The following is a 27,497-nucleotide window of genomic DNA, read 5'->3' on the forward strand; positions in this document are numbered from 1 at the left end:
ATGATGCGAATCTCCCGTTTCACCACATCCCAAAGATGCTCTATTGGATTGAGATCTGGTGACTGTGGAGGCCATTTGAGTACAGTGAACTCATTGTCATGTTCAAGAAACCAGTCTGAGATGATTCCAGCTTTATGACATGGCGCATTATCCTGCCATCAGAAGTTGGGTACATTGTGGTCATAAAGGGATGGACATGGTCAGCAAAAATACTCAGGTACCCAACTCAGGCCCAAAGAGTGCCAAGAAAATATTCCCCACACCATGACACCACCACCACCAGCCTGAACCGTTGATACAAGGCATGATGGATCCATGCTTTCATGTTGTAGACGCCAAATTCTGACCCTACCATCTGAATGTCGCAGCAGAAATCGAGACTCATCAGACCAGGCAATGTTTTTTCAATCTTCTATTGTCCAATTTCGATGAACTTGTGCAAATTGTAGCCTCAGTTTCCTGTTCTTAGCTGAGAGGAGTGGCACCCGGTGTGGTCTTCTGCTGCTGTAGCCCATCTGCCTCAAAGTTCGACGTACTGTGCGTTCAGAGATGCTCTTCTGCCCACCTTGGTTGTAACGGGTGGTTATTTGAGTCACTGTTGCCCTTCTATCAGCTTGAACCAGTCTGGCCATTCTCCTCTGACCTCTGGCATCAACAAGGCATTTCCACCCACAGAACTGCCGCTCACTGGATGTTTTTTCTTTTTCGGACCATTCTCTGTAAACCCTAGAGATGGTTGTGCGTGAAAATCCCAGTAGATCAGCAGTTTCTGAAATACTCAGACCAGCCATTCTGGCACCCACAATCATGCCATGTTCAAAGTCACTCAAATCACCTTTCTTCCCCCTACTGATGCTCGGTTTGAACTGCAGGAGATTGTATTGACCATGTCTACATGCCTAAATGCACTGAGTTGAGGCCATGTGATTGGCTGCTTAGAAATTAAGTGTTAACGAGCAGTTGGACAGGTGTACCTAATAAAGTGGTACACCTGTACACCTATATATATATATATATATACACATCCAACTACACAATATAATAAAGAATAAAAAATAAGAATATGGGGAGCTACTGTTTCCACGGGTCTACTTTAATCCTTTAGAGTAGGACACTACAGGTATGAGCCTATCACCATGAGGCTGCAAACACAGAGGTCATATAACTTGCTTTACCGTCAACTGTTTGGATGAACGGTTTCTGATAATTTTTTAGAGCTAAGACAGTTGCTGAGAAAAGTTCTACTTTTAGCTTTGTGAATTACTGTTCTACTTCTGTGATCCATTAAATGTCTCTGACATAGCTTCTAGTGTGTCATAACAAAAACTAAAGAAAAGCTGAGTTCTTTTTATCATAATGTGGAATCTAAGCTCTGCAGTAAATGCACAATTCTAAAAAGACATTCTTGTAGCTTTTTACCTTCTTCTGAAATAACATGGCCCAAACAACAGACTTATTTCTGCACCCGCTAAAATTTTTATAACTAGTTTTATACTTTCCTTTGCTTCACATTATAGCAGATATTGTTTTATCCTTGGCCTGTATTGTGATTTAGGAACTATTTTAACTGAATCTATAGTTGTCAACAGTCCTACATCAATTCTTCCTGTAGACCACGAAGCATTTGGAATATCTTTTAAATCCTTTTCATCAGATTGTGATAGCAAAGAATGCTGAGTTATTTTAACACATGCTAAATCTCTGTTTTACATTGAACAGAATTTTATAAGGCTGTTTCCATAGTTGGAAAAATAGACATGGAGCAGAAATGTTAGGCATGTTGCATAAAACACAGAAGGATTTAGTTGCAACACTATTACATGTATTATTCATACAGCCTTCATTCCCCCCAGCGTTGACAAAATTGCATTGCCTAATTTTCCATCAAGTCTGACTTTAACAGATTAATGGGGTGAGTTGGTGATACTACAAAAACATGCAACCTTGCAAACTTTTTCCTGTTTGAAGGTCTTCTATTTCTATTGCCCTTGACATCCATTCCTAGGATGTTTGACCATTTGCTGATTTTACAAAAAATAGCCTTTTAGATGGTTTGAGCATTTACATTATGTTTAACACAAGTATTACAGGCTCCTGAATTGCATATAAGTCTAACTGCCTGTCAATTAATTGCTAGAACTAGTCATGTTTGGTTTTTTTAATGCATTGAACATCCCCCATGCTCCATACACATCTACAATTTTAACCCCTCTAATTTTTTTATTCCCTGTATGTAGCTTGCATGACTAAGATAATTTTCTGGTGAGTTATTTATTTTAAATTTTTTTGTTCCAAACCTAATAGTATTGGAGACACTGCAGGCGCATTAGGAAGGCTGTCAGTTGGATCAATGCTGCAGTCATCGCTCCAGTGACATCCCCCCCAGCGCTTGTGTAGATTTAAGCTGTCTCCCTCTAACTGTGTTTCATTATCTTTTGGACGCACAAACAACTTAAAAGACCCACAAACATAACTTTAAAGACAGAAACACATAACATTAAAAACGGACGAACACAACATTAGTTCTATTTATTTAATTTTTAATAATAACATCGTATCTACTTTGCGCATGAATTAAACCAACACTTCGTCATTTGGAGCTCATTTATTTATTTATATATTTATTTATTTATTTATCTATGTATTTATTATTTTATTTTTTTATTTATCTATTTTTGCACTAGTGCTTGTTTCTAGCCGGCTCACAACATTTCTCCATTGATCTACTTCCACACACCATCTATGTCATACTTTTACTTCCACTTCTACAAGTATTTTAAATTATTTGGATCAATCTGACACAAACATTCCATACCCCTTATGATCTTCTCTATACTCTTCCCTGAACCCATCCTTTTTAATACTTTTACCTCCCTGGCTCTCTTTAGTTATTTTATTCTTTAGTTCTTATTATTTTATTATTTTGGAATAGAGGCTTCCCTCAAACCCATATTTTTTTAAACCATATATTCAAGTGTTTATTTTTTGTTGGATCCTGCGCTTCTACAAACTTCTAATCGTAGATTTTAAATTATCTCTAAATTTATTTTAACCTTTACCCATTTTAAAGAATTTAGTCCAGTACAAACACCTAGGGTATTCTACGCACTGGATGTTTATTCAGCAGGACAGTACCCAAAAACTGTTGTGGTAATTTCTGCTTCTACCTTTTCAGGTGAGAAATTCTTGCCTCTGAATCCACAAGAGCTGTACTGTATTAAACCCCTGCTGTCTTAGCATGAAACAACAGAACCTGAAAGGTTCGATTGTTTCCTCACACACTCTCACACAGTCACACCTATTTTAAGGCCTATTATATTTGTTTATTTTAACCAATATAGACACAAAACACCCATCGTTACGTGCACATTTTGGAGTCTCAAACTCCAGGCCCTCACACGCACTGGATACCCAGATGCCACATCTGTCTACAAGACTTTGTCTCGTCAAATATTCTTGCGATTACTGCTGTAACCTAAATGGTCCCACACCAACTTTAGAACAAAAGATTTTGGCCTACCCTTTGCTGTGTAGAGCAGCAGTCCTCAGCGGGAGTCGTCACCATGATGCCCAGGGTAGGGCTGGACCAAACTGGCCCCGTCCGGCCACTGTGATTAGCCTTGCACAAACTAAACTAACTTTCTACCACCGTTGCATGACAGTTTGCAGTAAACAGAGTGAAGCATCTCATTTCTCCAATGTTCCATATGCACACACATTAACTTTATAATCATCATTGAATAAACCTAACAAGGCGCACTGCTGGATTCGTTGCTCTGTTCCAGCTGTCTGAAACTTCCCCAAATTTTTTGAGGTACCACTGCATCATTCATCAACAACAGCTGTGTGGCAGTATTTTAAATCTGAAGCATGTCATGGATGTTGCGATGAAGATCGCTTGCTCTGTTCGGGCCAGGAGTTTTCAGAGGCCTTTTTTCTGTGCCCAGCTCGAGGAGGCAGGTGCAGACCATGCTGATCTGCTCCTGCACACCGACGTCAGGTGCCTGAGCCGTGGCAGATTCCTCAGAAGATTTTGGGAACTTTTACCCGAAATTTAAAGTTTCTAAAACAATCAGCAACCCATTCTGCTGTATGTTACATCTTCACATCCACATAGTTTGTACTTAGTATTTTCCTGTTTTTATCTGTTTTCGTGTTGAATTTTAATCCATTTTCCAGTTTCTCTGCCAATGCCAATGCCCAGTGAAGTTTCACATTCTGAAATAGTGGACTTCCCTTCTCCTTCTTCCTGCTTTGAAGTGATCTTAGACTTAGACAGATTTTATTTGTCATTTTGTTTACACAAGTGTAAAACAAAAAGAAATTTAGTGTGGAACAGCTCTCTGAACAATTTCATCTTTTTTTTAGTGCAGCCTGTAAAAGTAGTAATATATATATATATATATATATATATATATATATATATATATATATATATATATATATATATATATATATATATATATATATATATATATATATATATATAACAGTGATATAAACATATGACTGTAAATTTACAGTTCTAATGGTTTTTTTTCCATCTCTACTGGACTGTGTGTGTGTGTATCAATTGGTTTATTTAGATTCTCTGTCTGCATAGCCTTTGATCTTGTCTTCTCTTTTCTGTAGTTTTGGTGAGTGAGTGAGTGAGTGAGTGAGTGAGTGAGTGAGTGAGTGAGTGAGAGAGAGATATGGTGTGAAGTTCTTATGAATTTGTTAAGTTCTGTTTTTGCAACCTATTTTTTGTACACAATTGATAATTTCCTCGTTTGTTGGACTTACTGTTTATTCTCCACCTGTGCAAATAAAAAACAAATACTGCCCATCCATTGTGTTTGGATTGGTAGATCTCAGCATGCCATCAACTTCAAAAGTAGATCTTGGTTTAAAAAAGGTTGGGCACCCCTGCCCTAAAGCAACCAGAAGAAAAACAGGATCTCAATTATGTGAAGGGAGTAAAGCATTCACATAACTGGTTTAACTTGTATTATCAGGTCACCACATTTGTTCATAGTGACTGTGTGTAAATGACTTACTGCAATTACAGTCAATAACTAGCCTGGTGAATATTTTTATGACAACTTGCGTCACTGCTTGTAGAAATGCCCATCAGTATTCCTTGCTTACACTTCCGTAATGTTGACTAGTTGCAGCTTAGTTTCTGTACATTGTGGTCTTTTTTTAAATCAGACACAAGAACATTTTTAATAAATAAAAATGAGCAAAATTAACCCAGTAGAAAGGGCCACACTTGAAGACAGAGCAAATGACAGTTTGAAAGCGGTGAGTTTTTTTTTACTATTTATTACTTATTTTCAACAGCAAGGCTTTTTTAACAAATCTGAACTATCATTTTTTTCTTTTGTTTTCTCCCTATATCATTGTCTGCCCAATCCCCAGAATGCTGTAACCATCGCTGTATCCTCTCGCACCCTCTTCAACATGAAGAAGGAGGGGGAGGTCTATGATAAAGGTCTGGAGGGCTACGTTAAATTTCAGATGGAACATGAAAACGAGCCTTTGAAACCTGGACCTGCATTTCCCTTTGTTAAGGTAGGCCTGATCTGTGGGAGTGGTTAGCAGTTTTAACTGCAGGCATTTGCCCTTTAAATGCATTCCACTTGTAGCTTACTCTTGATAGTGGCAAAAAGTTATCATTGTGCTGCTGGAAAAACAAAAGTAGATTCAATAAATACAGTTTAGTTTCTTGGGGCATATTTAAGGGGATGTCAGGTCTGGGCTGGTTACAGTGTTTGGTGCCCCATATTCTTTTGTTGACAAAAGGCGGACAGTTCATCACACTGTAACTACAGTTTTGTGTGTGTGAGCGTGTGTGTGTATGTGTCCAAACAAAGTTTCCAGATTATGTTTTTCTTCTTTTTTCTTTCTATAGTTTCCTATAAAGAAAAAATAAACAGTCTCACCCACCCATAAATTGATCCAAGACATTATCATCGCTTTCCCCTTTGTATGAGCTTATATAAGGCAATTAAGGCTGCAACTAACGATCATTTTGCTAATCTCTTAATCTGTCAGTAATTTTATTAATCAATCAATTAATAATCGGATAGCAAAAGGTTCCTTTTGCTATTCCATTCATAAACTAACTCTAACCAATATAGTATTTACTTTTCATTGACTTTCATTGAATGCAAGTGATGCCTTTTTAATCAGGATTCTCCTAAATTTTTAATCATGAGAATCATAAATTAACTCACAACTGAAGTTTAACATATTAAGGTACTAGACAATTGATTTGTTAAATTATTGGATTTTCCTCTTTTAAGGCAGGTGCTTCATTGTAGCTTCTGTCACTTGTTGTGGTTGTGAAGTTATAAAAAAACAAAAAAAACCCTGACCTATTCTGCACATGGAGCATTAGATGAATAATTATTCTTACAATGTGCAAAATATATCTTATTTCTTTGTTGGTACAAACCATCTTTCCTGTTGTTAGATGATTTTCACACGTTACTTAACAGCGGATAATGGAGAAAGCGCAGGTTTTCAACAGTTTCCATCCATCCATCCATCCATCCATCCATCCATCCATCCATCCATCCATCCATCCATCCATCCATCCATCCATCCATCCATCCATCCATCCATCTTATTTATACTGCTTCCTAAAACATTTTGTAATAACTGTTTTACCCGGAATGTCTCAATATCGTTGCTTTGCCTTGACTACAAATGGTGTGATCTGTGTTACAGGCTCTCATGAATGTCAACAGTCGACTGAGGGAGCTTAACCCTGACAGCGAGGAGCTGTTTGACATCATATTGATGACTAGCAGCAATGCTAAAGACGTTCGACGCTTTAGAAACAGCATTAATCACTACGGTACGCTGCGTTCCTTAACCAATAATGTTATTTGTTCAGCTCAGCAACATCTCACCTCCTCCCTACATCAGCAAACAGTCAAGGAGAGAGATCATTAGAACTAGGCCTTTATTCTTCATGCATATCTTATGTTTTTGATTCTGTTCCAGGTTTGACCATAGAGACAATCTGTATGACTGGAGGGGAAAGTCCTATAGGTTACCTGCAGGCCTACATGACAAACCTTTACCTTTCTACGAATGAAAAGAAGGTCATAGATGCCATAGAGGGAGGTAAGAGGAGCTTTTTTTCTTTATATTACAACCTGATCATTAAACATGTTACATACTAGTTTAAAGATATTATCTCTGAGTAGAACAGATTTTAAACTCTGTGAGAAGCTTTTATTGCTGGCTAGGAGGTGTATTTTTAATCCGTGGATAAGCAAATTCCCCCAACTGTAACACAGTGCTACCAAGAAATGTAAAAAGTTTTACCCTTAGAAAAACTTACTTCACAGAAGAAGGGGATAAAGAACATGGTTGGCCTTTCTGTTGTATTTACCTGTGCCGCTCCGGAAATGGTAAATAAGGGGAGTTATGTTTTTGACTGCAAAGTCTCCTCTGGACTGTGATGGACTGGCGACCTGTCCAGGGTGGACCCTGCCTCTCGCCCATAGACAGCTGGAGATAGGCACCAGCACCCCTCGCGCCCCACTTGGGATTAAGCGTGTAAGAAAATGGATGGATGGATGGATGGATGGATGGATGGATGGATGGATGGATGGATGGATGGATGGATGGATGGATGGATGGAAGTCTCTTCTGGATGATTCGAGCTATATTTGCTGCTTCTATTCTCCCGTTCTTCCACTCTTTGCATCTGGCTTGATTTTAATAGACTATCTAACTGTATATGTGTTTATATTTATTCTACTGAATTTATTGCAGTTTTCAACTTTTAAATTTGACTAATTACTTATATCTATTTTTTTATCCTCTTATATCAATGTTATGCATCCCATCTTATGTAATTTCTCCTTTTTATTATTATTTAATTTTATTATTATCTTTGTTTTCACTGTAATGACAAGAGAAGGAAACGCATGTGTACAGGATGATTTGTGAAAACTTGGGGGGTGTCTGTGGGTTTGCATGATGGTTTTGGTCTTCTGTCCTTATAAAATAACAAAAAGACCAAATTTTCTAGAATTTTAAGAGTAGAAAAATTTTTAATACCTTTAACTTGTCTTGTCGCTTCACAAATATCCACGACCTTGTGTTTATTTATCTCATAAACACATAACAAAATACATTTGTGATCATAACCTCCCAAAATGGGGAAATATTAATTAGGTAGGAATGCTTTTGTAATTTTCTGTATTAGTTATTTATAGCAGCTTGACAAGTTCTTCAAACCTTAAGTCAGCATTAGCTCAACAGATAAGGCTGACGATTGCCTGCAGCAGAATGTCAAGAAGCTGATAGCAAGATGCTATTAAAAAAAGAAAAACTGTTTATTACCCCCGTTAGGATTATTTTAATTGGGCATGCCGGTGGAAAGTGGTTAGCCCTCGTTGCGGCCGACATGGGTTCGAATCCGGCCTGTGGTCTTTTGCCGCATGTCTATCCCCCTCTCTCATACCCCCCTTCCTGTCAGCCTACTGTCGGAAAAACGAGCCATTAGTGCGGTATAAACTCAAAAAAGAAAAAGGATTGTTTTTATTGCTAATATCTAAGTCTGTTAAACCATAATACCTGCCTGTTGTGTGTTAAAAATAGTGTCTTCCCAAGCATTGTATCTCATTAGAACAGTTCTTCTATCAGGATCTACAGTTATTATGTTCATTATGTATATAACAGATTTGAAAATGAAATGAAAGTAAAAAGACAGAGTGGATGACTCTTAAAGCTGAAGTCTGTAAGTTTTTAAAAATCATTTTTTTGTCTTATTGGCTAAAAGTGTCCCTATGCCCAGACAGCAGTACATGTGATAGGTAACCTGTGAAAAAAACTGCTTCAATTGGTCCCGCCTACTGCCTGTATTTCAATCTGGAAAGAATAATTCGGGACGAGTCAAAACAACCAATCACAGCCAGAGGAGCGTCTGATGGAGTGTCAATCACAGCTCACACACGCTGAATTCTTGGAGGTGGGGCATGAGTGAAGCAGAGAGGGTGGGGGAGTGGCGTGAAACCTGTTTTTCTTCAAATTTTCAGTCGAAGTCTGCTCTCTTCTCAATGTTACAGACTGCAGCTTTAACAGTGAGCCATCTCTCACGGGGCATTGGAAATAGCCTTGAGAACATAGTGTGATATTTGGATATAGCTGTTGCCATGGATGTCCCCTCATTTACAAACGTTTATGATGTAATGAAATGATCATATAGTGATCATGATGATGATACTGCAGTTTTATAAAATGTTTCTTCAACTGTGATTTGGGCATGACACAGTTGGCAAGCACTGCCATCTGTAACCCTAAGCAAATTCTGGTCTGAGTAAGATTACAGTTTATGTCATCATCTCTTGTCATGTCTCATGGTTATTTAATACATACAAATTATGAAGAGTTTGTCCCAAGTGATCTCTACTCAGGAAAGAATTTGGAATAGAAAGCTTAAAGGTGTAAACAAAAAGCTTCCCTTTGTACCCCATATAGGAATTGCTGCAGGTACCCTGTTTATGCCACAAAAGGAAAGCGATCTGAGTGAGACTGAGCTAAGAGTGGCGTTTGATGGTGACGCCGTCATTTTCTCAGACGAGTCAGAAAAGATCTATAAGCAACAAGGCCTTGACGGTTTCAATGAGCATGAGAAAAACAACGAGGACACACCCTTGGCTCAGGTAAAAAATTCATCTAAATGCTACATTTCTGATGTAGCATTATTAACCCCATGTTTATAATTGTTTACACATAAAATTAAAAAAAACTATATAAGGACTCTTGTTGCAGCCACAGCTTTTAAAGTTTCTTAATTCTCTCTAGCGCTGGCTAAACTCAGAGAGTCATATTCTCTATCTTTATTAGAAGAATTTGGTAACTCTCCTAGCCTGTATGTGGAGTTATATTTCTGCTGTTATAACCACCTGAATGTGCCCATACAGGCTAGACTGGCTAGACTGCACCTCCTAGAGCAGTTATTAAGTAGTCTAGCCAGCTGTACAGTATGTGCAAAAGTTTTCAGAGCTTTCTCCTTCTTGCATTTTGTTCAATTATACGACAACAACAAATTTAGATACAAAAACAAATATTTTTTTATGTGATATCGTTCCATGAGTATTTCATTAAGAAATAGTAGATTTGATGAGAAAAATAGCTTTTAAGGTGAACTCCTCACATACTGCAGTGGAATAGTTTAGACTGATGCATACTCTTATCTTTGAGTGGCCAAGTCAACATGGAGAAGTAAATACAATCAAATGTTTTACAATATTTTTTAACTGCTGCTAATAAACGCTCTCTATCCAAAAGGATGAGATGATTTGCAGCAAAGAAATACCTCTAGTCAGGGGTGGATCTAGAAAAATATTTATGGGGTGGCGAGAGGGGCGCAGGAATTTTTGAGGGGTAGCAACATAGGGCATTTGTTTACACTGAACGTAATCACAGTTATTACAGTTTGGTGAGAATAGTATGTACAGTCAGTGTTTCATGTGAAACAGTTCATATTAGTAATACATTGTTTGATCAATGTGATCTCACTTAATAGGAGATAGAAGAATGATAACACTAGAGAGGCATTATCACACAAAAATTAAGGTAAGACACTGGTGCTGAGTCGCAGATGAGATTGACTGTCAGAGAGGCAGCTTTGCACCATTTGCACAAGAAGAAACTATAGAAAGAAAAAGTTACCCATCAGAGATCTATGGACTGAGCTGTACTAAAGTGAGCATAAATACACAGTAGAAATAAATGGGTCAAGGCACCCAAACAAGGTACCGGACATCTATGTATTGTTTACTCTGAACACACATTTACCCCATTTGTTCCTCAGTAACTTGACATACAGCAGTTAAGGTAACATAAAAGGGACATTTCATGCATGTAAATATGCTGTAGATAGAGCTGCTGTATCAACAAATCAACAAAAGGCAGGTACTGTATGTTACATCAAAATCTCCACAAATCTGAAAAGAAGCAACATAAAAATACATTTTGCTTCCAGTCTGAAAAAGTACAAAACATTTTGTGATTAGGTTCATTCAGGTCGTTTCTGGATAGTTTCATACTATGTATACAAAAGAAAGAAACAACAACACTGCTTCATATTAAGCAGGATTTACATTTACCACATTTTTAACTTTACTTTTAACACTTTTGGTTTTATTAAAGGAAATATCAGATTTTCTCAGGTGCCAAAACAAAATGTAACATCTCTGTAAAGGCTCACCAGAGAGCATAACATAAAGTTGACATGACTATAACAGCCGAATGCAGTTGTTTCAATGTTGCTCAGCAAAACGCCTCACAAATTTATTTAGATCCAATGCCTTTGTGGGTCTGGGTTAGTGTACAACCAAACTTGATAGTCTCTTTTCTGTCATAGTTGACCGCAAATATGTCTTTATGAGCCTGAGACGTCAGGCCTAACTAACATCATAGTTGGAGAAATAACGTTCTGCAACCTGATTATTATCATCTCAAAATCAGCATTGCAGCTATGCTAGCAACATTGTGCTTTCATTATGATTTAATTTCTCGATAGATAGTTAATCAGTTTTTACCTGTTTCATCCCGTGTCTCCTCTCCCCATGACTTTCCCTCACTTTGCCCCATTCAGTTTTCAAAACAAATCAGTCTCAGTCGCTCTGGCATCATCTCGTGCTGCATTCACTGCAGTCCGAAATTGGAAATTAGCGGTCGTAATTCTCAAATTATCCATAATTTATAAGCTTTGCCACCCCTACCGCCAACTGGGGTGGCAGCAGGGGTGGCAAGTCTGTCATTTATGGTGGCATTTGCCACCCTATGCCACCCCAGTAGATCCGCCTATGCCTCTAGTCGTGGAAAGCCTGTATTGTCATATACTATAGCATTCAGCGCTGTTATATTGATTCAAGAAGATAAAGTAAAAAAACAAACAAAAAATGTTAAAGCATGTCTTTTTCCAACTTTACAATTATTTAACACTTTTTGATGAATCACAAATACACTGAAGTTTTTGATCATATCTTAAACATATAGAAAACCTCAAGATTAAAATGTTTTAACCAACATTAATTGTATTCTGTTCTTCCTATAGGGTCCATTCAAGGATTTCCTGGAGACACTTGGAAACCTCCAGAGAAAATTTTATGAGAAGGACAAACGTATAAATTGCCCGATACGAACCTTCCTGGTCACTTCTCGCGGTGCAGCGAGCTCTGGGGCTCGAGTCTTGAAGACCCTCCGAAACTGGGGCCTGGAAATTGATGAGGCCCTCTTCCTTGCTGGGGCTCCAAAGGGGCCCCTGCTGCAGAAGATCAGACCTCACATCTTCTTTGATGACCAGTTGGACCATATTGACCAGGCCAAAGAACTGGGAACCATATCTGCACATGTCCCTTATGGAATAGCACAGAAGTACCACAAAGGGAAACTCATTGAGCAGCCAGCAAAAAATGAGTAACTTGAAGTGAAACACTAAAATGTATCTCCATGGGAAGAGATTGGCTCAAAATTAGTAATATTTATATATAAAACATGCCCCTCTAAAGAAAAAGTTTGGATGTAGCGAATTTTGAAGCCTATAAAATGAGAATATAATTTCTACCAAATATTTTTAAAGCACAGTTACATAGTGGCCCATAAAGTTCTCTTTATAAAACTAAAAAGACAAAAAAAAAAAAGAAAGACTAGTTAATACTTTTATGTTTTAGTCATACCTGTTCCTTTTTATTGGGTCAGTCAGAAATGAAAACCCTTTTAAAATAAAGTTTACATCATTTTGGTTATTATTTGTATCATGTGTATTTTTGTTTGGGCTTGATCAGATGATCTCTTTCTTCTGTATGGTAAAAAAAAACAACATATTTTCTTCTTGCACCTTGCATCCTTAAAAAGCTGCTTACCTACAGGGGTGGAAATGCAGCGGCTTATATGCTGCCTTTTTGTGTTTACATTCTTGCTGTAAATCATAAACTGACACAGGGCAAAACTACATGTGAAAGTTTGCAGACAGCATATATCATGCCAAAGAACTATGTAAATGTCAGTTTACAGCTGAGTTGCACAAACTGTTACAGTAAATTGTGGAAATATGTAACTTCGAGTAACTTGGAAGTGCAGGAAGTAACTGCAGGTGGTTAAGCAGCACCAGCCCTACACTATTTGAACAGCGCACGTTACTCTGTGTAGCCCATTTCATGTATTTTATCTGGGACTGAAAAAATGAATCGTATTAATTGATTATTTCAATAATCGTCAACTAATTTAGTATGTGATTCATCATTAACTGGAGTATAGAGACTTTAAAACATACATGTAAAATTACCCTTTCCTGACAGAGCAACCCACTTAGATCAGTAAGTCAGTTTTTGTCTGTCAATATTCTCCATCCAGAACTCCTCAAGAGGAAATATTTTAGTATCACCTGGTTTATTTAGACATCACCTGAAGCACTGAAGGGCCAGCTGCTTCACCTACAAGTTGCCCTGCATCATTATTACTGGATATCTGTGTTTCCTATAATCATATAATGTATAAGTGGATTTTTAATAGTAAAGGATTAAATGTAACACAACCTTTTATCATCGTCCTATATTGCTTACTGTCTGACTGTTTAAATAGCTCCTTATGTCTATTTTCTTTTTTAGTGGCATCATCTACAAACACAACACTGAGAATGAGCGTGTATTAAAAGTGTATTAAAATATAAAATCACTTTTAACAATTATAAAAGACAATATAACACTATCTTATCTGTAATTTAATAATATCCGAAATAAACAGCCAGATTCAAGCATTATTTACCAGACATTAATGTTTGTACTAATTTACTTATAGACTGTTTAGAAATCTATGTAAGATCAAATCAATGTTAATATTCTTCCTCTGTTTGTTCTTGTCTTTATCCTATTTCTAGAAGTATAAATAGCCAATTAAATCACTATTATTATGTGGAGCCCTAATTATGCTTTTTAAACGAAAAATAGCAGATGTTTAGGAGCCATTTCTTGTTGTTATACTCCATAAGAGAAATAACAGCTGCTAATAATTATACCTGAACTTCCTCAAAGAGTCATCAAAAAATGAAAACAGTAATAGCAACTATATATCGGTAAAAAGGAAACCCTCACATTTTCTTTTTTAGTTGGCTGTGGCTAAGAATCAGAAATGTTGATGGCTTACAGCCTTTATTTGCCCATTTTTCCAACAGTCTTCAGAACTCCTGGCTGACTCAGTATATTTTGTTTTATAAAAGAAAAAAAGGTTTTTGTTTTTTAGTGTACATTATATTCATTTTTTTTCTTTATTGGGAATTGTTTTGTAGCCTAATATTAATTGTAGTAACCGCAGCATTCTAGTGTGAATAAATTTTTAATTTTGTGCTTCAAGCACACGCGAACTAGAAAACTGCCAATCAGAGAGAGAGAAGGCAGAACTTAAGGCAGAACAACCAATGAGAGTCGAGTTAAACAGCGCATCACAGTTCCATGCACTGCTACGTGAAAGGGGCTCTGTTCGAAAACCTAGGAGGCGTCCTTAGAAAGCCAGATTCGAAGGCTGATTACGTCATAGCGCGGCGCCGAGGTCTGGTCGGATTCCAAGCGTCCTCGTTATGTGGCCTTAAAATGCGCCCTTCTTTTTACCCAATTTGAAGGACGGGTCCGATGTATCCTCGGTATCCTTGGATATCCCATGATTCATTGCGAGACCAAGCAAGCCATGGCTCTGTTCGAAAACCTAGGACGCATCCTTAGAAGACCGGATTCGAAGGCCGATTACGTCATAGCGCGGCGCCGAGGTCTGGTCGGATTTCAAGAGTCCTCGTTATGCGGCCTTAAAATGCGTCCTTCTTTTTGCCCGATTTGAAGGACGGGTCTGATGTATCCTCGGTATTCTTGGATATCCCAGGATTCATTGCGAGACCAAGCAAACTGTGATCAGAGTAAAGGTTAGTTGGCGCCGAACAGTGGTGAAAATTGGAAGTTCAGTTTAATATAATACAAGTCAGTTAATAGTTCCGTCTGAAGTTAATGAAAATAGTTGTTTTAATGGTTATTGAGTCAGATATGTGGCGGTAATGTTTGATTTATCTAAAGGTTTTTATCTGTTACTGTGTAAATGAGTTTGGCTGTAATTTAAGGACAGATTCTAATAAATCTGCAGTGTGGGGAATATAAATCTGATAGGATTTTTATCTTTTTATTGCTGTTTTGCACAATATGCTTAACTAAGTATTTTTTGTTGTTGAATATTAGAGATTTTGCAGATATATTTTTTACACATACATGGTTTAGATTTACTTATATATTTCGACTCCTTTTTTTAGAATAGAATATCCCTTTATTGTCCCACAATATTTACAGCAGCAGAAAGATTATTGAGAATGGTCACACAAATGTGGACCTTAGAAAAATGTATAAGAATTACATAGTAGGGAAGAGTTAAAGCTACAGTGTGTAACTTTTAGCGACATCTAGCGGTCAGACTGCAGACTGCAGCAACATGAACATCCTCCCCCCCCCACCGCTTCTCCCCCCCAACAGTACGGCGAGCGTTACGGGACAAAATGTCTTCCACGACGTCCGCATCACCTACCTTCTCAAGTGATGAGGTTTGTTTACATAGATAATTTTACAGATAGTATTTCATTAGTCTGTGTAGGGTATAGATTTCATGTAGACTTAAGATAATAAATATACCCATTATTTTTCCTACATCGTGATGTTTTGGCGATCTCGCAATCGCTAGTTTGTTGGCTCTCTGCCGTAGCGCAAAGATGTCTGCCTCCATGGCTGCGAGACCCGCTCCTATGTAATTATAAATAACGAATTCTAAGGCAACGCAAATATTAAGGTTAAGAGGCTGAGCTCGTAGATGATGATAAATAACATAGTTATGTATAATATATTACATTTCTGACTGTATATCCCTGTAATTATTACACACTGTAGCTTTAAAATATAAACAATAAAATACTGTAAAGTGTTTTAACAATATAAAACAGGAGAATAAATAACCAATATGCAGCTATGGACATTTTTACAGTAATGGATATTTGAAAATAGCAGCAACATCAGAGATGTGCAGAATGACAGCAGCATGTTATTTAACTGACTAAGGTTTCTATCATTACATTTGATTTTATTTGTTCCTGCTCCCGGTGGTTGGAACATTTATTCCACTCTGGATTCTTGTGAGTGTAGTCTTTGTTCACTTTACAATAAAAAATAAATAAATAAACAAACAGTTTTGAAAACTTCGGTTTTCATTCTTTTCCTGCTTTGTGTGTCAACTTTCACGGTTGCTAAGCAACAGAGCTTGCGGCGGTAAAACCCGCGGAAGGGTAGACCTGTTCGAATTTACAGCCAAAACTCTTCCGGTCTCCTTATTTTCAAAGACTTCGAAGGATACAGTCTAGGTAGACCGCGTCCTTGGAGAATGCAGCCCAGGTTTTCGAACAGAGCCATTGACAATGACAAGGAAATGCAAAGGACACAAAATATAACACAGCAACTCACATATATAACATTATATTATTTAGGTTTGTTTAAAAAAAGGAATGTTAAGGGCTATTAAGCTACATCTTAGTATAAAATATCTTCAGAGATGAAAACCAAAAACAATATTATAGAATTTGAGCAGGACTATTAAACTAATTTAAATAAATAATTTTCTTTTTTTGAATAAAAGATGTGTTAAGAATAAAAGAAGCACATTAACATTATCTGACAACAGGACATAGGCTGAGAAATCTTAAAAGCAACATTTTGCTGTTGAGTTTACCCAGAAATATTCGAATAAAACAAATTAGCATTTAAAAGAAGGGGAACCCTTCTTCAAAATCACATTTAAATCATTGAATTTAAATGAAACAAAACAAAAGTGGACAAAAATCTGTGGGGTAAAGTTGCTTTTGGAAGTAATGTATTTATTTACTAAAATAGCAAAACCAATACTTTTAGGACATTTAGAATATATGAAAATGCATTTTTTCTTTTATACTCAAAGTTTAAAGGCATGACAGTTGTGACAATAAAAAACATATTTCCACAATTTACTGTAGAAGTTTGTGCAACTCAGCTGTGAACTGACATTTGCATAGTTCTGTAGCATGATATATGCTGTCTGCAAACGTTCACATGTAGTTTTGCCCTGTGTCACCTGCACAAGTTAAAAACAAGGTAAAGAGCAAAGGCAATTACAAGAACAGAGGTTTTATGTTGTTTATGATCTACAGCAAGAATGTAAACACAAAAAGGCAGCATTGGTGTTCCTATAAGCCGCTGCATTTCCACCCTTGTAGGAAAGCAGCTTTTTAAAGATGAAAGGTGCAAGAAGGAAATATGTTTTTTTTTTTAACCATACAGAAGAAAGAGATCATCTGATCAAGCCCAAACAAAAATACGTATGATACAAATAATGACCAAAATGATGTAAACTTTATTTTAAAAGGGTTTTCATTTCTGACTGACCCAATAAAAAGGTACAGATTTGACTAAAACGTAACAGTGTTTGCTAGTCTTTCTTTTGTCTTTTGTGTTTCTTGTCTTTTCAGTTATATAAAGAGAACTTTATGGGCCACTATGGAACTGTGCTTTAAAAATATATATAGGAATTACAGTCTCATCCAAACTTTTCCTTTAGAGGGGCATGTTTTATATAAAAAAATATTACTAATGTGAAGCTAATCTCTTCCTATGGAGATAAATTTTAGTGTTTCACTTCAAGTTACTCCTTTTTTTCTGGCTGCTCAATGAGTTTCCCTTTGTGGTACTTCTGTCCTATTCCATAAGGGACATGTGCAGATATGGTTCCCAGTTCCTTGGCCCCCTCAATGTGGAACATCTGGTCGTCGAAGAAGATGTGAGGTCTTATCTTCTGCAGCAGGGGCCCCTTTGGAGCCCCAGCAAGGAAGAGGGCCTCATCAATTTCCAGGCCCCAGGTTCGGAGGGTCTTCAGGACACGAGCACCAGAGCTCGCTGCGCTGCGAGCAGTGACCAGGAAGGTTCGGATCGGGCAATTCATGCGTTCGTTCTTCTCATAAAACTTTCTCTGGAGCTTTCCAAGGGCCTCCAGAAAACACTTTAATGGACCCTGTAGGAAGAACAGAATACTTTTAATGTTTGTTAAAATATTTTCAACTTCAGGTTTTCTATATCTTTAAGATACAACCACAAAACTTCCATGTATTTGTGATTCATCAAACATTAAGAGTGGAATAATTGTAAAGTTGCTGGAAAATTTTATTTGTCTTCCTGAATCAATATAACAGATGTGAATCCTATGGGATATGTCAATACAGGCTTTCCATGACTAGAGGTATTTCTTTGCTGCAAATCATGTAAAGCTCTTGGGTGGAGAGCATTTATTAGCATCAGTTTACAAACATTGTCAAACATTTCATTGTTATTAAGTCTCTATGTTGACTTTGCTACTCAAAGAAAAGGCATCAGTCTAAACCAGGGATTTCAAAGTCAAATACACTGCGGGCCAAAAAAAACTAATTTTCTACAAGCCGAGGGCTGGACTGGTTAAATATTTATTAAAACATATTGAAATGAACATAGCCTATTGAACCAAGACCGAACACATTGTTAATTTTTTAAACAAAATATCAATAAATAATAATAAAATAGTAATAAACTTTTATTATATTGAGAAACGTATTAAGATAAATACATAAATTAAAGTGCATGCATTATTAATTATGTTTGGATTGTTTTGGTTTTTGATTTCCCCCCTTTAACAATTCAAGCAATTCAATTCAATTCAATTCAATTCAATTCAGTTTATTTATATAGCGCCAAATTCACAACACATGTCATCTCAAGGCACTTTACAGTTCAACCAGATCAAATTGATACAAAGTTTTCTATCTAAGGAAAACCAGTTGATTGCATTGACTCATTGACTCAAATACAATCCCCCACACTAAGCATGCTTGTAGCGACAGTGGAGAGGAAAAACTCCCTTTTAACAGGAAGAAACCTCCAGCAGAACCAGGCTCAGTGTGAGCGGCCATCTGCCGAGGCCGACTGGGGTTCAAGGAGACAGAAGCAGAGATACAAAAAGCAGCTGTAAAAGGCGGCCCCGTCCAGGAAACACACAGCCAGGCAGACGAGCTCCAAGGCAGCTCCCATGCCAGAGGACGAAGAAAGCACATCCACTCAGTCACGGTCAGAGAAACAGGACCACACTGGAAAACAGGCCGATCTCCAACATCTATAAACAAGGGTGTTGATAGAAGCAGCACAGCTGATGTTTCTTTCCAGGATGACGTCACAGCCAAACAGGAACAGACGAGGCAAAGCTACTCTGAGGAAAAGCAGAGAGAGCAGAAGGTTAGAGATTGAACTAACAGATTCTGCAGAATAGGAGAACAGAGAGAGAATGAAGCAGAATGATGAAATGGGGGTCCCTATGTCCTCCAAAAGTCTAAGCCTATAGCAGCATAACTATAGAGATAGCTCAGGATAACCTGAGCCACTCTAACTATAAGCTTTATCAAAAAGGAAAGTTTTAAGCCTAGCCTTAAAAGTAGACAGGGTGTCTGCCTCACGGACTAAAACTGGTAGTTGGTTCCACAGGAGAGGAGCCTGATAACTAAAAGATCTGCCTCCCATTCTACTTTTAGAAATTCTAGGAACCACTAGTAAACCTGCAGATTGAGAGCGAAGTGCTCTGTTAGGAACATAAGGAACAATCAGATCTCTGATATAAGATGGAGCTTGGCCATTTAAGGCTTTATATGTGAGAAGGAGGATTTTAAATTCTATTCTTGATTTAACAGGAAGCCAATGAAGAGAAGCCAGGACAGGCGAGATATGATCTCTCTTTTTAATTTTCATTAGAACTCTGGCTGCAGCATTTTGGATCAGCTGAAGGCTTTTAACTACAGTTTGTGGACTTCCTGATAGTAAAGAATTACAATAGTCCAGCCTTGAAGTAACAAATGCATGGACTAGTTTCTCAGCATCACCCCTGGACAGGATATTTCTAATTTTTGCAATGTTCCTCAGATGAAAGAAGGAAATTCTAGAAACCTCTTTGATGTGGGATTTAAATGACAGGTCCTGATCAAAAACAACACCAAGATTTTCAATCTTTTCATCAAGCACACTGGGCTGAAGTCGGTGGTCTACGGAGGTGGAGCGCACTAACTGCTCTCCGCAAATGAAGTGCGCAGGCGTCAGCAGAGGCTGATTGAAGCAAAAATAAAAGGAGGTTGGATGGAAGCTGATCCTGCAGGTGATAGAGATGAACACGCTGCTGAGGGGCAAGTGGGATCAACAAGCCAGGCACAGAATACCGGGTGGTGAACAGACGGCACAGACAGAGCAGAGGACCGCGCCTGTAAGTTGCGCTCCATCTCGATCAGAGAATCGTGCAGATCCCACCTGCCTCTCACTCAGCAGCCCGTCTCCATCACCTGCAGTGGTGGTTGCTCACGGAGCCATAGTGGCAATCTGGGGGAGTGGGGCTTGAAGTCAGAACCTCTGGAACCCAAGCACAATTACTTAAACCACTAGGCTGCCACTCCATCCAGCTAGTCTAGTTCATAACTGCTCGAGCAGTTAGAGTCTAGCAAGCCTGTATCAGAACATTCAGTTTGTTATAACAGCAGGAATATAAATCCACATGCACATTCTGGTATTAAATATAGAGAATATGATTCGCTGACTTTAGCCAATGCTTGAGAGAAGGAAGAAACTTTGAAAGCTGAAGCTGCAATATAGTTTTTAATTTTATCCCTAAAAAACATAAACATAAGGCTGATTTTTTCCTTCAAACTCCTGCAAAGAGAGTTTTTTTTAAGAAGACATGTAATCTCCTGTTTGTCAGGTATCATAAATAATACATGTAGGTGTTTTTTTTTTTTGTTTTTTTTTTACCTGAGCCAAGGGTTTGTCCTCATTCTTTTTCTCATGCTCAAAAAAAGAGTCCAGGCCGTGTTGCTTCACAATAATTTCTGACTCGTCTGAGAAAAGGACGGCATCACCATCAAACGCCACTCTTAGCTGAGTGTCACTCAGATTGCTCTCCTTTTCTGACATAAACATGGTAGCTGCTGCAATCCCTATATGGGGGAAAGGAAATATTTTTAAAAGAAGCACTTTCATCGGAACATTCTGTTCTTGAAATTCTGCTGCAGGCAATTGTCAACCCCAGACGTTGAACTTAAGGTTTGAAGAACCTGTTAAGCTGATTTAACCAGCAAATACAGAGACTTACAAAAGCATTCCTACACCAAGAATGTTTCCCAATTTTTGGAGGTTTTTTATATATATATATATATATATATATATATATATATATATGCACACACATTATGAACACATTATACACACGTAATGTGTGTGTATCTATATACACACACATTATGGGAAGCAATTTTTAGTTCTTCGGTTGTAATATAAAGAAAACAGCTTCTCTTACCTTCTTCTATAGCATCTATGACCTTCTTTGAATCCTTAGAAAGGTAAAGGTTTGTCATGTAGGCCTTCAGGTAACCTATAGGACTTTCCCCTCCAGTCATACAGAATCTCTCTATAGTCAAACCTGGGACAGAATAAAAAAACAGATATGCATGAAAAATAAAGGCCTAGTTATTTTGATTTTTTGCTGATGTAGTGAGGAGGTGAGACGTTGCTGAGCTGAACAATTAACAATGTTTGGTTAAGGAACGCAGCGTACCGTAGTGATTAATGCTGTTAATGAGGCGCACGCCGACTTCAGCGTGGTTGTTAGTCATCAATACGATGTCAAACAGCTCCTCACTGTCAGGGTAAAGCTCCCTCAGTCGGCTGTTGACATTCATGAGAGCCTGTAACACAGATCACACTGTTTGTACTCAATGATATTGAGACATTGTGTTCAACATGAGGGTAAAGCAGTTATTACAAAAGGGTTCCTTTACTTCCCTCTTATTTTAAATTGCACAATATATAAAACGACAACATTTTTGTGAATGTGGAATTCCATATTGTAATTACAAGGAAGGTATTTTATATTAAACAAATAGACTACGGCTATAACAATTAATCAGATTAATTGTAATTAATTGATTATCGCAATTAATAATTGTCAAATAATTTTGTTATTTAATCTAAATGTTATGTAGAGTAATGGTACAAAGAAATAAAAAAATCCAATTTGCTAAAAGAATAGCTTACTCACAGCGGTTATTAAACATCTATAAACAAAAATACACATTTTCAATAATAATATTGACCAGCTTCTTTTTTTTATATATAACATTACATAGATGTGCATGAATATTGTATATTTCCTACATGTTTTGCCATTAACAGTTCTTTTAAAATGAGCAATATATATTGATTAAAGAAGCATGGATGGATGGATGGATGGATGGATGGATGGATGGATGGATGGATGGATGGATGGATGGATGGATGGACAGACGGAGACTGTTGAAAACCAAACCTTTCTCCATTAGAACTACCAGTTGTTAAGTGGCATGTATAAAAATCATCTAACAACAGGAAAGACGTTTTGTAATACAAGAGCCAAAAATCGGAGAACTTTCTTAAGTATGTTATAAACAACAACAACGAAAAAAGATGTTCAGCTCCTTATCAGAAAAAAATATTTATCTAATGCTCAACATTTGCAAAAGAGATCAGAGTTGTTTTTTTCCATGTCACAGCCAAAACAACAAGTGACAGAAGTTACAATGTGGAACCTGCCTGTTAAAGAGGAAATACAATTAAATGAACAAATCAATAGTTTTGTACCTTTCAACGATTAACTTCATTTGTGAGAGCATCATGATTAAAAAGACAAGAGTAAAAAATCTAGATTAAGCCATCACTAACTTTCAATAAAAGTCAATAATTGAAAAATAAATGCTCCATTGATTAGTTTTAATTAGAGATATTTTAAAAGATATATATGTATGAAAAAAATACTTTTTTCATTTTCTGATTCTTTTTAAATTTCATTAAAAAATATCATTATAAACCTCAGAGCTTGTTTTAAAAAAAGGAATATTTACCACTGCTACTTAAAAGTAGTTATTATTATTAAGGACTTATTAATATCATATCTTAGACATTGGTAAATACAGAATACTGAAATATTAATAATCTAAAGGATTTTGTGGTACTTATCCGACATGCCACTTTTGAAAAATAAACATTTTTTAACTTTAAATCTAAGCTAAGCTAAGCTAAGTGGAACGTGATGATAATGTCTTGGGTCAATTTATAGTGATAAAAATGGGTTTTGTTCACTTTTAATGATTTTTTTTCTTTTTAGAAAAGAATAGTAGAAAACTTTTTGTACACACACACATCCACAAAATTGTAGCTAATGTTTTAAAATATCCACCTTTTGTCAACAAAAGAAGAAGGGGCACCAATACTGTAACCAGCCCAAACCTGGCATCCCCTTAGATGCGCCCCTGAATATTAAACTATTTATAGGACCTGCTTTTTTGTTTTGCCAGCAGCACCATGATAACTTCTTACTATCAACAGTAAGCTACAACTGGAATACATTAAACAGGCCAACGCCTGCAGCTACAGCTGCTAACCACTCCCACAGATCAGGCCTACCTTAACAAAGGGAAATGCAGGTCCAGGTTTCAAAGGCTCGTCTTCATGTTTCACCTGGAACCCAACGTACGTCTCCAGCCCGTCATCCTCGTAGATCTTCCTCTCTGTCACCATGTTGAAGAGGGTGCGAGAGGAGACGGCGATGGTTACAGCATTCTGGGGTTTGGGCTGACACAGAGAGGAAGAAAACAAACAAACATTACTGACACATAAGATATGTTGAAAAAGCCATACTGTTGAAAATACGTAATAAAAAGCTAGGTGGAAAAAAGAAAAAGAAAAACTCACCGGCCTCGGTACTTTTGTTTTCAAACTGTCAAAAAAAGCTTTAGCTGCCGCCCAGTCTTTTTCCTCGGCGCTGAGCTCAGCTGTCGCTGGTTCTTCTGGTTTGATTTCGCTCATTTTTCTCTATCAAAGTGTTTTTTGAGTCTGATTGAATAAAAAAGACCTCAATGTACAGAGACTATGCAGCAACTGCTCAACTTGACGGAAGTGTGAGTAAGGAAGCCCGATGGGCGTTTTTACAAGCAGTGACGCAAGTTGTCATGACAACACTTCACCCGGCTGGTTATTCACTGTAATTACAATCAGCAAAAAAAAACAAAAAAAAAAACAAGTTTACACCTGTTTTTTTGTTTTGTTCTTCTTCGTTACTATTATTATTTTTATTGATTTATTTTGTTTGGAATAATACTGAACTGCTGGTGTCATCAGGGCAGAGCTAGATGGGGGACCAGGGGTGGCAATGGCCACCCTTAGCCAATCATTGGCCACCCCTGTGGCCACCCCTACCATTTATTTCCCTCTAATACAGATGGTGGCAACAGTAATACTCTCAAGTGGAATATTCTAACCATTTTATTTTTTTTATATATTAACATTTACTTGACAACAAAGACATTAATTATGCACATAAATATACTGAAATTAAAGATAAGTACAGAATTCATGCTCTTTTCAGAACTAGATTTTGTGTTATATGGGTTAAAGAGAAAATGATGTGTCTCTCCGTCATCTAGGAGTCTTCAGTGAAATCATAGATGAATAATTATTTTAATAAAAAAGTATGAAATAATCAATTCATGTAGATATTAGTAGCCTACTTGTAAATATCTTTTTATTTATTTATTTATTTATTTATTTTTTTTTTTTGCAGAATGATTATTGATAAAAGTAAGTAATGACACTGGAAAAGATGTTTGCCCCAGAACTTAAACCTGAAAGAACTGTATCCACTATATATGTCTTTTTGTTGGCAAAGGATGTAGGAAAGATTAGTTTGTCTTCATTTAGAAAATATGGATGTTTTGCTCTTTAATTTTCCTGAGGTTCTGGTGCCTATCCACCCTTGGCCACCCATCAGTGTACATTTGTTATTGCCTGGCCACCCTTATAAAAATTTTCTGGCTAGGCCTCTGGGTGTCATTAGAAGTAGAGCAATCTCTACTACCTAACCCTAACCACCTAAGGGATTGCACAAAAATGAAGGAAAAAAAAAAACATTAATTCATAAACTGATAGAAAACTATGATGTGAACCTCTACCAAAAGATAATAATAATTAAGACAGATTTCAAGGTGAAAATAGTTTGCAATGACAATAATTGTCCTTTTTAATGTTAAAATGTGGAAAAACAGAAAAAAAACAACAACTATTCACTCACTGGGTGTGCACTTTAGCTGGTTGAGTGGAGAACAGTCTGTTTATCTGTCTGACCTCTATCTCCTTTTGTGTACCACTCCAGTCAGGCAGCTAAGGCTTGGACTTTAATTTGGCTGTTTCCAGGGCACCTGTCTGTATTTCTGGGGTATTCCTTTATCAAATGCTCCCTCTGTAGATCTGACAGGGGCTTACTTATCTCTGTTTTCCAAAGATCATATCCGACAGGTTCGTGAACAAGGTTGTAAAGTACTGTAAACCAGGGTTAGTTTAATACCATACCACAAAATTATGATATTTTGTAAAACTGAGCAGTCCACTTGTCCTTAAACATATATTGCAAGAAAAAGTAATCTACCTAATGTAAAGGCTATGGAATTAGAGCGATAATTAGAGATAGACAGCTCAGCTGGCAGAATCTGTTGGGACCCTAACTTTTTGTTAACACTCCATGACCTTGATGGAGTTAGGTCAGGATGAAAACCTTGATTGTAGTCTGCTACAAGTCATTTAGTGCTCGTTTCCAAAACAGGGGTCAGGACCCTCAGGGGTGACCAAGTGTGGTCACGAGATGAATTGCACAACCATTGTGGGATCCCTGAGGTATATGGAGGGCCAAAATATATTAGGATATACAAAAGGTGAGCATCCCATGACATAAATAAGTACACTATAAAATAAGTAGATATAACATTCCTTTGTTTTCTTTCTTCTCTTGTACATGATTTAAAAAAAAATGTATATAGCATTAAATTATATGATTACATGTCCCATGAAATAATTAAAAGTAAATTCCATCTCAAATTAAAAATAAAAAACATAAGTATGTTGCCTGAAAGTTAGTCAGGAATTAAAATAAATACAAAATAAAATCCTATAATAAATCTGTATTTATAAAACTCGAGCTCCTCCGAGTAACTCCCTTATAATCACATTTAAACTTGATGAATTGGGAACAAAATGCAGAACAAAATTTATAGTCAGACTGACTTAATTAGTTTTACTTGGTTTTCCTCAAGACACATGAGTTGCTTTGATGAGCTCTGATAACTCAGTGTGAGAAACAGGTGATCGATCCTAAGCTGTCCTCTACATCCAGTCTGTTCCTCTGCTTGGTTGTGATGTGTGTCACAGCTGGAGCTGAACTCAAACCTATAAGAATAACTCAATTCTTGGTTGAAAAAAGCTTGTTTTATTTTTTTTAATTGGGTCCTCACAAAGCAAAACAGATCACAGCCCCATTTTATTTGGCAATGCACACACAGAACACCAGTGGTTAGAGTACCCCGGTTTGGGAAACACTGATCTAGGGGACAAAGGTACGCCTTCTTGTTAGATGAGCTCAGAATTTTACTTTTTCATCAAGGTCCAAAATATATGTTTTGGCTGAAAACTAAAACCTCAGATAACGCTGAACAAACTATCCATAATCCATAACACAAGATATTCCAACTAACAATTTTCTTTTCTTTCACATATGGACCAAGACTTCTGTTTTATTTTTTCTGTGTCTGCTCAAAGCCCCCATCATTTGTGCCAGAGGGCTGTTCACAATGAGCCTATTTCTGCAGGTTTCCTTCTCTTAAAACAGTTTTCCTGCAAAGTTAGCATCACAATGAAAGCAACTCTCCACTGTCACTATAGACTCACCAAGGAGGAGTCACTTCTGCCAATCAATGACTCAATTCAATCTGCTGAGTTCCTTTTGATTGAAAACATTTCAAAAACTCTGTATGCTTTCATTGGGTTGACTATAAATTGCCTTGAGATTATATGTGTTGTAAATAGTATATAGACAAACTGATTAAATGGTTTGATTAGATTTTTAGGATGGAGCTATATTGAAGGGACTGTTGTTTGTATTACTAGCAGATCAAAATGGGATACAAACAACTTTATTTTAATGTATACAAATTAGATTTCAAAGCCAGTTTGGGAGGCAGCATGTATCTGTAAGCGATAAAAAAAAAAAAAACATTTTGAAGGGTGATAGTGTCATGGTCCTGGTCTGATTGTTCCTGTTTTCCTTAGTTATCCATTTGTTGTCCTCTGCTGCCCTCTTGTGTCCTCCCTTCCTGTTTCTCTGTCCTGCCAAGCACCTGTTGCCAATTTCCTCGTCAGCTCTCTCTCTGTCTCTGTCCCCTTTAAAAGCCCTCCCTGTTCAGTTCCTGTTTGCTAGATCATCGTCAAACATCCCGTCTAACTTCTGTCTGTGTTCCTCGTCTCTCCCTGGCTTCTGGTTTGGTTAATCCCTGATGTCTCCTTGGTTCTGGTACGTTTGTA

The 27,497-nt window shown here is 37.2% G+C and overlaps 2 protein-coding genes across 2 annotated transcripts; one reads left to right on the forward strand and one right to left on the reverse strand.

Moving 5' to 3' along the window:
* The first annotated feature begins 3,563 nt into the window (after positions 1-3,563).
* Positions 3,564-12,544, forward strand: LOC119771547 (cytosolic 5'-nucleotidase 1A-like). Its single transcript, XM_038267593.1, has 6 exons — positions 3,564-3,575; positions 5,326-5,556; positions 6,718-6,847; positions 6,997-7,119; positions 9,487-9,671; positions 12,074-12,544. Exons 1-6 carry the CDS (start codon positions 3,564-3,566, stop codon positions 12,437-12,439), a joined length of 1,047 nt encoding a protein of 348 aa, XP_038123521.1. The 3' UTR covers positions 12,440-12,544.
* Positions 12,545-17,398: 4,854 nt separating this feature from the next.
* On the reverse strand, positions 17,399-24,058 carry nt5c1bb (5'-nucleotidase, cytosolic IB b). The gene is made up of 6 exons (XM_038267621.1): positions 23,844-24,058; positions 23,556-23,723; positions 21,673-21,802; positions 21,415-21,537; positions 20,871-21,055; positions 17,399-18,072 (listed from the first exon to the last, which is right to left on the reverse strand). Exons 1-6 carry the CDS (start codon positions 23,955-23,957, stop codon positions 17,707-17,709), a joined length of 1,086 nt encoding a protein of 361 aa, XP_038123549.1. The 5' UTR covers positions 23,958-24,058; the 3' UTR covers positions 17,399-17,706.
* Between the last annotated feature and the right edge of the window lie 3,439 nt (positions 24,059-27,497).

Source organism: Cyprinodon tularosa, unplaced genomic scaffold, assembly GCF_016077235.1.
Source record: "Cyprinodon tularosa strain WSP-4 unplaced genomic scaffold, ASM1607723v1 ctg68, whole genome shotgun sequence".
NCBI lineage: Eukaryota > Metazoa > Chordata > Actinopteri > Cyprinodontiformes > Cyprinodontidae > Cyprinodon > Cyprinodon tularosa.

Bases quoted from the DNA above. Each gene is read 5' to 3' on its own strand.
- nt5c1bb (XM_038267621.1), bottom strand. From the start codon at position 23,957: ATGAGCGAAATCAAACCAGAAGAACCAGCGACAGCTGAGCTCAGCGCC. The intron at 21,803-23,555 runs GTAGGCCTGATC...TCTGTGTTACAG, and splicing joins CTGCATTTCCCTTTGTTAAG to GCTCTCATGAATGTCAACAG. The intron at 18,073-20,870 runs GTAAAAAAAAAA...TTCTTCCTACAG, and splicing joins AGGACAAACCCTTGGCTCAG to GGTCCATTAAAGTGTTTTCT.
- LOC119771547 (XM_038267593.1), top strand. The intron at 6,848-6,996 runs GTACGCTGCGTT...ATTCTGTTCCAG, and splicing joins AAACAGCATTAATCACTACG to GTTTGACCATAGAGACAATC. The intron at 7,120-9,486 runs GTAAGAGGAGCT...TACCCCATATAG, and splicing joins CATAGATGCCATAGAGGGAG to GAATTGCTGCAGGTACCCTG.